This window comes from Chrysemys picta, chromosome 5, assembly GCF_011386835.1.
Source record: "Chrysemys picta bellii isolate R12L10 chromosome 5, ASM1138683v2, whole genome shotgun sequence".
In the NCBI taxonomy this organism is placed as follows: Eukaryota; Metazoa; Chordata; order Testudines; family Emydidae; genus Chrysemys; species Chrysemys picta.
In genome coordinates this window covers 69188808-69200479 of record NC_088795.1, presented here as the reverse complement: position 1 = coordinate 69200479, position 11672 = coordinate 69188808, and the positions used below count along the sequence as shown (strand labels likewise).

At 43.5% G+C, this 11672-nt stretch overlaps 1 protein-coding gene across 1 annotated transcript; it reads left to right on the top strand.

The window, feature by feature from the left end:
- Positions 1–937: 937 nt before the first annotated feature.
- Positions 938–3442, top strand: LOC135983670 (SRRM2 protein homolog rsr-2-like). The gene is made up of 2 exons (XM_065596523.1): positions 938–1857; positions 2928–3442. Exons 1-2 carry the CDS (start codon positions 1314–1316, stop codon positions 3440–3442), a joined length of 1059 nt encoding a protein of 352 aa, XP_065452595.1. The 5' UTR covers positions 938–1313.
- Positions 3443–11672: the final 8230 nt, after the last annotated feature.

Below are 11672 nucleotides of genomic sequence, written 5' to 3'. Positions count from 1 at the left end.
GACTCAGTTCACCTGCGTGTTCTCTTTTCTTGCCAGAGAAACAGACATCTTTTCACATGTTCCAAACACAAAATATTCATTCTACATATCACATACTGCACCAGGCTGTTCTGATTGCAACAAACCTGAATATTACAACAAGGATCCCATTTGCAAACAGTTTGTATTCAGCCTTCCACATTTTCCGTGTATGGTGGTTGGAATTTTTAATTTCAGATGACATTTTACAACAATTAGATGATTCCGCCAGTTTAGCTGATCTCGAGTGAACACAGAGAATGTGTAGGGGAGGGGAGAGCATAAGTCTACTCTCGATAGTCCCATGAATATATTTTTGATCATTCGCATCACATGCATGTCTCTCATAAAGGGAAATTACTGAGAAGCATTCAATGAAGGTTACAAAGATCAGAGTATATGCGAGGAAGAAAGGTCTTACTGTTAAGGCACTGGAAAAGAACTTGATCCTTGTGTGCACCTGGGCATGTCACTCACCTTTCTCTGGCGCTCAGTCCTGTATCTGTAAAATGAGCATAAAACTTCCTTGCAACCACTCTTTGTCTGTTGTGTCTATTTGGCCTCTAAACTCCTCAGGCAAGGACCGTTATTTACAATGCATTTGTACGGTACTTAGCATAATGGAACCCCAATATCTGTAAGAGTCTCTAGGCATCATCACTGGAATCTAATTAAATAATAATAAATGCATCCTCTTTTCTCTTATGAACCTCTTCTCTTTTAATAAAGATTGATTTTACTCATCATTTTCATTCAGGCAACCACACATTAGTGGGCTCACTCATTTTAGCCCCCCGAGTTTACCATCCCAACTTTCATGCCTGTCTGTCTCCTGGTCCTATACTGAAAAAACTTGCCTTCAGATTGAAAAGAACATTTTCAGAGTCATCAGTGCCATTGTGAAGTCAGACAGAGGCCTGGTCTACACTACGACTTTAATTCGGATTTATCAGCTTTAATTCGAATTTACCCTGCAACCGTCCACACAACGAAGCTATTTATTTCGATGTAAAGGGCCCTTTAAATCGATTTCTGTACTCCACCCCGACGAGCGGAGTAGCGCCAAAATCGATTTCAACATTTCGAATTAGGGATAGTGTGGCTGCAATTCGATGGTATTGGCCTCCGGGAGCTATCCCACAGTGCATCATTGTGACCGCTCTGGACAGCAATCTAAACTCGGATGCACTGGCCAGGTAGACAGGAAAAGCCCCGCGAACATTTGAATTTCATTACCTGTTTGCCCAGCGTGGAGAGCACAGGTGACCACAGATAGCTCATCAGCACAGGTAACCATGCAGGCTGATAATCGAAAAAGAGCACCAGCATGGACCGTGAGGGAGGTACTGGATCTGATCGCTGTATGGGGAGAGGATTCAGTGCTTGCAGAACTTCGTTCTAAAAGACGAAATGCAAAAACTTTTGAAAAAATCTCCAAGGGCATGATGGAGAGAGGCCACAATAGGGACTCTGATCAGTGCCGCGTGAAAGTCAAGGAGCTCAGACAAGCCTATCAAAAAACAAAGGAGGCAAACGGTCGCTCCGGGTCAGAGCCGCGGACATGCCGCTTCTACGCCGAGCTGCATGCAATTCTAGGGGGGGCTGCCACCACTACCCCACCTGTGATCGTGGATTCTGGGTCGGGGATAGTCTCATCAGCGACGCCTGAGGATTCTGCCGATGGGGGAGAGGAGGAGGAGGAGGAGGATGAGCTTGCAGAGAGCACACAGCACTCCGTTCTCCCCAACAGCCAGGATCTTTTTCTCAGCCTGACTGAAGTACCCTCCCAAGCCTCCCAAGCCAGTACCCAAGACTCTGACCCCATGGAAGGGACCTCAGGTGAGTTTACCTTTTAAAATATAAAACTTGTTTTAAAAGCAAACGGCTTTTAATGATTACTTTGCCCTGAGGACTTGGGATGCATTCGCGGTCAGTTCAGCTACTGGAAAAGTCTGTTAACGTGTCTGGGGATGGAGCGGAAATCCTCCAGGGACATCTCCATGAAGCTCTCCTGGAGGTACTCCAAAAGCCTTGCCACAAGGTTTCTGGGCAGTGCATCCTTATTCCGTCCTCCATGGTAGGACACTTGACCACGCCATGCTTGCAGCAAGTAATCTGGTATCATTGCCTGACAAAGCCTGGCAGCGTATGGTCCCGGTGTTTGCTGGCATTCAAGCAACATCCATTCTTTATCTTGTTGTGTAATCCTCAGGAGAGTGATATCACTCCTGGTAACCTGGTTGAAATACGGGAACTTAATTAAGGGGACAGAGGTGGCCGTTCCTACTGGGCTGTTTGCCTGTGGCGGAAAATAAATCCTTCCCTGCAGTTAGCCAAGCGCAGATGGGAAATTGGCCCTGAGTTTTTCGCGTTTGGCTAGCAAGGATCTTCCCTGTTACCAGCCACGCGGTGGGGGGAGGGGTACCGTGATCATCCCAGAGAATTCATGGCGGGAGGGGGGCGGCGGCGGGGGGGGGGGGTGTTTAGTTTGGTGCCTGCAGGGATCTTCCCTGATACCAGCCATGCGGTGGGGGGGAGGGGTACAGCGATCATCCCAGAGAATTCATGGCGAGAGGGGGGGTGGTTAGTTTGTATTCTGCTGCTGCTGAATGTTAACAGAAAAACCGCAGCACTCTACAGGCTATGCTTGGTATGTGGGAAAGGAGGGCGCAGAAGCTGTAAGACAATGGCTTACCATGGCCGCATGCAAGCCGAATTCTGTTGCCCAGACCTGTGATCTCTAGCAGCAAAGCCACAGGCACTCAGCATTAAGAGGCAAAATGCGACCTTGCACAGAAATCACATGTGCTATGTAATGTGAATAGTGATGGTCACCGTGAAAGAGTATAAGCATTGTCCTGCAAAATGTAGCTTTTTAAACAATTCTCTCTTTTTTCCCCTCCCTACAGCAGCTGCAAATTCCTCAAGCCTCCCTCCTCCATCCCGAAGGTTATCACAGATAAGGCGTCGTAAGAAGAGAACGCGAGACGAGATGTTTTCTGAAATTATGGAATCCAGCCGCAGTGACAGAGCTCATCTGAATGAGTGGAAGGAAACAGTTTCAAAGTATAGGAAAGAAGCCAGTGAACGTGAGGACAGGAGGGACCAACGTGAGGACAGGAGGGACCAACGTGAGGAGAGGAGAGACGCTCGAGATGAGAGGTGGTGGCAGGAAGATCAGAGGAGGCAGGATGCAACGCTGGGGCTGCTGCGTGAGCAAACATACATGCTCCGGCGTCTGGTGGAGCTTCAGGAACGGCTGCTGGAAAACAGACTGCCGCTTCAGCCCCTGTTCCACCCTCCCCACTCCCCATGTTCCGTATCCTCCTCACCCAGACGTGTAAGAACGCGGGGGGGGAGGCTCCGTACACCTTCCCATTCCACCCCAGTAGACAGTCCAAGCAAAAGGCTGTCATTTTTTTAACCTTTTCTTAGTGGCTTTTTCCTTCCCAGCAATCCTCCTCCCAAATACCACCCGGGTTCCCTCCCTCTTTTTCTAATCTATTAATAAAGAATAATTGATTTTTAAATGATAGTGACTTTATTTGGTTTGAAAGAAAGCTGGGGGAAGGGGGAGGGTGGGTTCCTTACAGAAAATCAGTCAATAAAGGGGGCGGGTTTTCATGAAGGAGAAACAAACAGATATTTCACACTGTAGCCTGGCCAGTCATGAAACTGGTTTTTAAAGCTTCTCTGATGCACAGCGCTTCCTAGTGTGCTCTTCTAATCGCCCTGGTGTCTGGCTGCGCGTAATCAGCAGCCAGGCGATTTGCCTCAGCCTCCCACCCCGCCATAAAGGTCTCCCCCTTACTTTCGCAGAGATTGTGGAGCACACAGCAAGCAGAAATAACAATGGGGAGATTTCTTTGGCTGAGGTCAGAGCGAGTCAATAATGATCGCCAGCGACCTTTTAAACGGCCAAATGCACATTCTACCACCATTCTGCACTTGCTTAGCCTGTAGTTAAACAGCTCCTGACTCCTGTCCAGGCTGCCTGTGTACGGCTTCATGAGCCATGGCATTAAGGGGTAGGCTGGGTCCCCAAGAATAACTATTGGCATTTCAACATCCCCAACGGTTATTTTCTGGTCCGGAAAGTAAATCCCTTGCTGCAGCCCTTTAAACAGAGTAGTGTTCCTGAAGACGCGAGCGTCATGAACCCTTCCCGCCCAGCCCGCGTTGATGTTGGTGAAACATCCCTTGTGATCCACAAGTGCTTGCAGCACCATTGAAAAGTACCCCTTGCGGTTTATGTACTCGGTGCCTTGGTGCTCCGGTGCCAACATAGTGATATGGGTTCCGTCTATCGCCCCACCACAGTTAGGGAATCCCATTGCAGCAAAACCATCCACTATAGCCTGCACATTTCCCAGAGTCACTAACTTTCGTAGCAGCACCTGAGTGATTGCTTTGGCTACTTGCATCACAGCAGCCCCCACAGTAGATTTGCCCACTCCAAATTGATTCCCGACTGACCGGTAGCTGTCTGGCGTTGCAAGCTTCCACAGGGCTATCGCCACGCGCTTCTCAACTGTGAGGGCTGCTCGCATCTTGGTATTCTGGCATTTCAGGGCAGGGGACAGCAAGTCACAAAGTTCCATGAAAGTGCCCTTACGCATGCGAAAGTTCCGCAGCCACTGGGAATCATCCCACACCTGCAACACTATGCGGTCCCACCAGTCTGTGCTTGTTTCCCTTGCCCAGAATCGGCGTTCCATGGATAGAATCTGCCCCATTAACAACATGATCTCCAAAGCACCGGGGCCCGTGGTTTCACAGAATTCTGTATCCGTGTCCGTGTCCATGTCCATGTCAATGTCCTCATCATGCTTGTCACTGCGCTGCCGCCGCCGCTGCCTCCTCGCCTCGTTTTTCTGGTCCTGGCTGAGCATAAACTCCACGAGAACGCGCGAGGTGTTTACAATGTTCATGACTGCTGTCTTGAGCTCAGCGGGCTCCATGCTTGCCGTGGTATGGAGTCTGCAGTGTTCACCCACCCAGGAAAAAAGGCGCGAAAATGGTTGTCTGCCGTCCGTTGCTTTCATGCAGAGAGGGAGGGAGGGAGGAGGGAGGGAGGAGGTGAGGCTGTACCCAGAACCACCTGCGACGATGTTTTTTGTCCCATCAGGCACTGGGATCTTAACCCACAATTCCAATGGGCGCGGGAGACTGCGGGAACTATGGGATAGCTATGGGATAGCTACCCACAGTGCAACGCTGCAGAAATCGACGCTAGCCCCGGTACTTGGACGCACACCACCGAATTAATGTGCTTAGTGTGGCCGCATACATTTCGACTTTATACAACCTGTTTTTCAAATCCGAATTATATAAATTCGGATTAATCCCGTAGTGTAGACATACCCAGAGTGACAGACGCGTCGCCTACCACCGGAGGGTCATTTAGTGAACTACACAAATCAAAGGTGAAAAATGTGAGGCATGCCAAAAGCATACTTGCTCTCTTAGCTGGAGATGCAGAATGGCTGCTTTCCTCTTACAAGCGCTCAGGGAAGTGACTCTGTCCATGCAGAATCCAAGAACCATATTTGGAAAAAATCTCACATTGTAATTTATATACCTAAAAAAACAACCCGTGCAGTTCATTACTTAAAACATTTCTTTTTGATTAAGACTACAATCATAAAAATGTAATTAATCTTCATCTAGCTTTCTTGAAATGCTTCAACCTCATCATTAGCAAAGGAATTGCAAAGTAAAATGGGAAACAGCAGGTGGCATTTTAGAGCACAATTTTAATACAATCTTGCATACGTACAGTCATGCTATAGTGAAATGGTAATCATGGGCTACTTAGCAGGACAAAGCAATAATTATTCCCTGTTTTCTATGCTAGCTCGGCTAACTCAACAAGGCACTTACCTCAGCTACCAGAAAGAACCATGCTATCAGTATAGCTTTGTCATTTCAATTTTTCATACAGTGTGTGTGTGTGTTCTGTATCTCACTACAGTCTAATCTCCCCAGTCTCCTGCCATATACATTAGTTTGTAGCAAATCCCTGTATATCAAAAATGTCAAACATAATGAAAAAGGAAAAAAAAAACACTAAAGAGAAAATTGGCCACAGACTTTCTTAACGGTTTCCATTCTCCCAGGCTTTGTAGGCTCTTTTGGCTCACCAACCAAACCCAAGTAAACGCTACTGGTAAGAATTCTCCTCTGTCAGTTATTGTTATTCTGTCCTACTTTAAGCTGTTCTATCTTGCTGGGATAAAAAGACCAAGGGTTGTTCAGATACAAAAAAAATCAAACAAAAATCAGAAAGTGCCAAATAGACTAGTCAAATAATAAGAAGCAGCAATAGTTGTTGCTGCATTTGTTCCATTTCAAAATGCTTTATAGCATTTTGGTAGCTTGGGGAATTTCTCTTCCCACCAGAAGACAGCAGGGCATCCTAGGCAAAAATCAATCTCTCTCTGAATTGGTGAAGAAATATATAAATACTATGAAAGGTCTATGTATTCAAGAAGAGATCTCTATCTACCTAGGTGTGGTTATACTGTTGAGAGAGAACTGGATTTGACATAATCCGCAGCCATCTTCTGCATTTAACCCCCCACTTAAACTGGAAACGAGGACACCACAGAGTCAGGAGAAAAATCTGGCCTTGCTTAGGCAGACAAAAACAGCTGCAAGCCGCAGTTTTACTGACTGGAATAGATAAAGTGAAAGGACAGATTCATGAGAAGGAGGGGAAATGTGAAAAACTGACCTTGATTCTGGTTGTGTGTGTTTATAAGGTTTTTTTTTTTTTTTTTGCTGAAGCTGCTTTCCTGATAAGGAGGATAATTAATTGTTATTGGCTGTTGCTAGGGAAATTGTTAACCTATTAGGGGCTATTATGAGTTATGTGCTTTGTTCAGAGAAATTCTATAATGAGTTTAATTAGAAAGTGTGCTTTGGAGCAGTGCGAGGGAACTTTTCTTTGGGCAAGGAACTGACACCTATGCTCCCCAGCAGCTCGACGGAAGGAGGGCCTCTAGGAAGCCTGGCTGTTGATCACTCTAACCATCTCAGACTTTGGGTAATTATAAATATTTGGGGTGCTCTGAATCTACTGCTACAGAATATATGTGTGTGTGTGCTTGAGATCTAATAAAAGAGGCGTTTTTATGTAAAAGCCCTTGCGTTTGTACCCATCATTTATCAGACAGAGGAACTGTGTCCCCATTGATTTATTCCTGACACCGCATGGAGAGAAACAGTTAAGTTCCCACTGCTTTGGATCCAGAAAACACCAGGTAACAATGCAATGTCCAGCACCGTGGCATGTGAGCATCTAAAAATGGCTTTGTTTCACTAAAACTCTGAAGAATATCCTTAACATCAAGCATGAGCTTCTGTCCATCCCTATTCAGGAATGCATTTAAGCACATGCCTGAGTCCCATTATAGTTCTAAAGGTCCACCTCTACTTAAGAGGGGTCATTAAAGTTAAAATTGTAAACATATTCATTAATTTAAAGCAACATTGTTAGATCATCGATTGTAGTTAACCAAGAAATTCCCTAAAAGCCCTAACTGTGAACCTGAATTCCCCTTCTCTGTCTCTATGTAGGGATATTGCTATTTTATAAGTATTGTAACAATTTTAGAACCTGGTTATGCCATTAACATTAAATGAAAATGTAACATTCTATACACATCCCTCAGTAAATTTCAGTGATTGCTGTACTCTGCCATCTGGCGATTCAGATTTGAAATCTCCCTTCCAATCTCTATTGAAATTTGGATTAGAGCTTCCAATTTTGACCTCTGACTAGTTCTAATATGAAGGTAAAAAATGTGTAGTTTGGCCAAAGTCATCAGTTCGTAACAAAACATCAAATTATATCAGGCTTTCCTGAGAACTACTTTAAATGCAGTGCAAAAATGAGCCTAAATAATTCTAAAAGTACAATACATATATTGATAATGAGAAATTACCACCAAATGATTGGATCTGGCACACACTACATGTGATTCACCCTACCTGTTCTCTTTAGATGTGTTTCAAGTAATTCTAATGATAAGAGATTTATTAGGCACTTATTATTTTCTGGGGCTTCTTTTTACTGTGTGTGTGTGTTTGAGAGAGAGAGAGAGAGAGAGAGAGATGTACTGTAAATTGTTTTATTAAAACTTGTGGCATATTTACTTCAGCAGCAACATACTCTGTTTATTCTTCCAAGCCTAGTCTGTTTTAAATATGACTGTGACTACTGAACTGATTCATTGCCTGATGCATGTGCCATCTGGTATCTGTGCATGAAGAAAAAACACACACTGCCCTACATCCACATGTACAATTCCCACTGACCTCCATCACAGTTCTTGCAGTGGATCCAGGGCAGTTATAAGTCTTGGGAGTCATTACCCCATACAGATGTGTGGAGTGAAAATACATTCACAAAACAGTGTAATTTTAAGCCCTATAGAAGTTGGATTTTGTTCTCTATAAAAGACGATGATAAAAAGTACAATATTAGATCAAGTTTGTACAACTACCAACAGAAGACAGTGCCCACTCTTTTGGACTACAGTGGATGCTTTGTGTATTTGAAATGGCTGCAAGGGGCTCATGGATTTTAACAGGGCTGAAATAGTTTGGATAGAAAGCTCTTTTGTGCCACCTTGTCTAGGAAATCTGTAAATAATTTTTGAAACTCTTCCCCTTCTACAGAAATAAAAACTACATATGATGAGCAAAAAATAGATGACCTAACCAACTAAAATGCATGCTCTCTGGCTCGTGCCTGTGCACTTGGACTGGCTAAGTAATAGAGAAACTGCCTACTTGCAGTGATTTGTTTTTTGTAATCTTGAAACGCCTTCAGCTCAGAGTCTGTATGAGAAGGAAGTTGAGTTTAATTCACTGCAGTTAGTTATTGTTCAGGATAATTGCTACAGTGGAATAGTACCTTTGGGATGCGTGTGTGGAGATAGCTGTCTGATCCTCTCTAGGAATGCAACTTCCCATCTTATACATCTTATACATTACAGCAAGAGGAGTAAAAAGCTCTTAAAAGTCCAGATCCATGAAATCTTAACTGTAAAAGAATCATTCTGAATGAAAGCAACATTGTTAAGCAAGATCTCCACTACAGTTGTGGTCAATACTCACTGCATTGCAGTATTTTCTATTTTTATTTGAAAAGATCAAGGGACAATTTTCCCTAATGACTACATCCTTGAACCCTGCAAACTCAATATTCCATTTGGCACTGGAGTTTTTAGCACTGAACATTATCCTGGCACTGTCTCTATGTTGGCCAAAGGAACCTACACTTTGGTACCTGTTGTTTAGCTGGAAGCAAATGGTTCCCCAAGACAAGCCTCCCTGTTTATTTGAGGAAAAAAAAAAAAGTATGGCCTGGACTTCCCTTTGACCCCACTTAGCAGCTGCTCTTGAGATACTATTAACAGCTTTCTGTGCTTCAAATGTAATGTAGGTGCATTAGTAACAACTGGGCAAGCGTGGAGGGACTCAGTGGGTAATCTAACGTCCCCTTTTTATAGCAGTATAGGCATCCACTTTATGTGACTGTGTGAGAGCAGAACATCCCAGTGTGAAGGCTACTGAGCTGACTGAAGAAAACAAATCAGCCTGTGAAAGAGAGAGTAATTTTGAGAGAAATACTGGCCATGGCCACTAATGCCCTGGTATAGCTGGAGGAAGAACTAAGTTAGAGGCCCGTGAAGCAGCAGATGCAAAGGCATTAGGTAGATTTGGAAAGGTACTAAAGGAGGACAGGAGGCATATCAGAGATCGTCATGTAAAAGACTCCGCAGGTTTGGCAGGTGTGTATGCAAAATGGACTCATCTTTTCAAGTCAGAAACCTCAACTCACAGCAGAATTCAGGAAACATTTTGGGACTACCTCTTCTCATTCCAAGCTCCCCTTTCTGCATTAACATACTAGAGGTGCTACAAATCTATCTATCCAGTATTTATACACTGTTTATCTTGCCAACAAACTCAGACAAACAGAATTTCTGTCAAGCACACAATATAAACAGAATAGACAAGATGGTCTAAGACCTCACCACCTTCAGAGCTCAGTGCAAAACTAATTCCTTTGACTTACACCTTATTGCCCCCCTCAATAAGTTCTTTCCCCTTTCACATAGACACACACTAATAGACTACCAAACAACCTGATAAACTACTCAAGCCACTTCTCTTACAGGCTGGAAAGAAAGACAGAGAGAGATTGTAATTTTTATTTCTGCTTTTAATACCTGAGAGGTGCTTATATACTAGACTGATGGAGACCACATAAGTAGATAGACGGCTGGATGCCTGGGGAGAATTTGGGATGGAAATCAAAGAAACCCAGAGAGGAGTGGAGTAAAAATGGGTTATTTGAAAAGCCAGGAGTGAAATCAAAGCAAATGATTTTTTTCAAAGGCAATAAGCCCATTAGTTTGAACTTGTCATCAGGATAAACATTTTGCCACAGCAGCAGCGTGTGAATGGAGAAAACAGAGAGTTGGAATGAAGCAGCAAGTGTTTTCTTGTATCTTAGTTCCCTGCCTCAGGGAGAAGAGAACCCGTTTGGAACACACATTTTCCTACAAAGAAAGCAGACTCTGGAATTTCTACCAAACCTCTGCAGTCTTAAAGTAACTATTGCTTAATGCATATCTCATAAAAGCAATATTATTTCTCAAATAAATGGAAGCACCTTTCATTCCAGTTCTGTCATCCTCCATTCATTTGCACACACTTTTAGAATGGTTAGTCTAAGACAGAGCAAGGTATAGGTGTTCATCTGCTTGCATAATAGTAGCTTCACTGATACTATGATTTTTATTTCTTTTGACATACATATTCTTTCACAGCACGTAGAGACATGAAACAGAGCTCCTACCTTCCATCAGCTAGATTCCCCATCATTGCACTATTTCTATACTGCTCTGTACACTACAAATCTTCTAATGTGAGATTAGCTTTGAAAATATTCATGACCACAGAGATAAGGATATCCTTGTGCCTTTCCGTTTTCTATAGAAATGCAATGGCTTAAATGCAAGAAATGTTTTAAGGAAAAATGCATCATTCTATGATATACTCACACAGCAGTGTCTTTTCATACAAAACAGTTTCTCAGCATGGCTAGAGCATGACTTAGCAGTCATCATGAAATAGCCACTTCTTTTTAGGAAGAAAGAGCAATAGTGACATCTAGTGCAGTAGTGCTGCATGGCAGGGTTTGGAATTTTCTTCCAGGTTTTTATTTATTCTATTGCAAAGGCAAAAGTTAGGGCAGGAAACTTGTCAAGATCCAAACTGCACCAGCAGTACAGATTAAAGGATCTGATCCAGAATTAAACTGCTAAGTGGTACATTGGGAAATTATCCCAGATTTTAAAATCTCTCCTCTTCCATTAGAAGAATGAACTGTCTATTTTTTTAAAAAAATGTTATTTTATGCCTGAATATGTCATGATTTCCTAACAATGGTGCAAAGACTAAAAAGATTCATAGATTCTGAGGCCAGAAGGGACCTTTGTGATCATCTAGTCTGACCTCCTGTATAACAGAGCATTTCCCCAAAAGATGCTGAGATCTCTCACTGGATAGCCTTCAATTCCACAAGTGATAACTGCAAAGCTTCCAGTGAACTGTTAAGCCTAGTGGGATGGTCT

Bases quoted from the DNA above. Each gene is read 5' to 3' on its own strand.
- LOC135983670 (XM_065596523.1), top strand. From the start codon at position 1,314: ATGCAGGCTGATAATCGAAAAAGAGCACCAGCATGGACCGTGAGGGAG. The intron at 1,858-2,927 runs GTGAGTTTACCT...CCCTCCCTACAG, and splicing joins CCCCATGGAAGGGACCTCAG to CAGCTGCAAATTCCTCAAGC.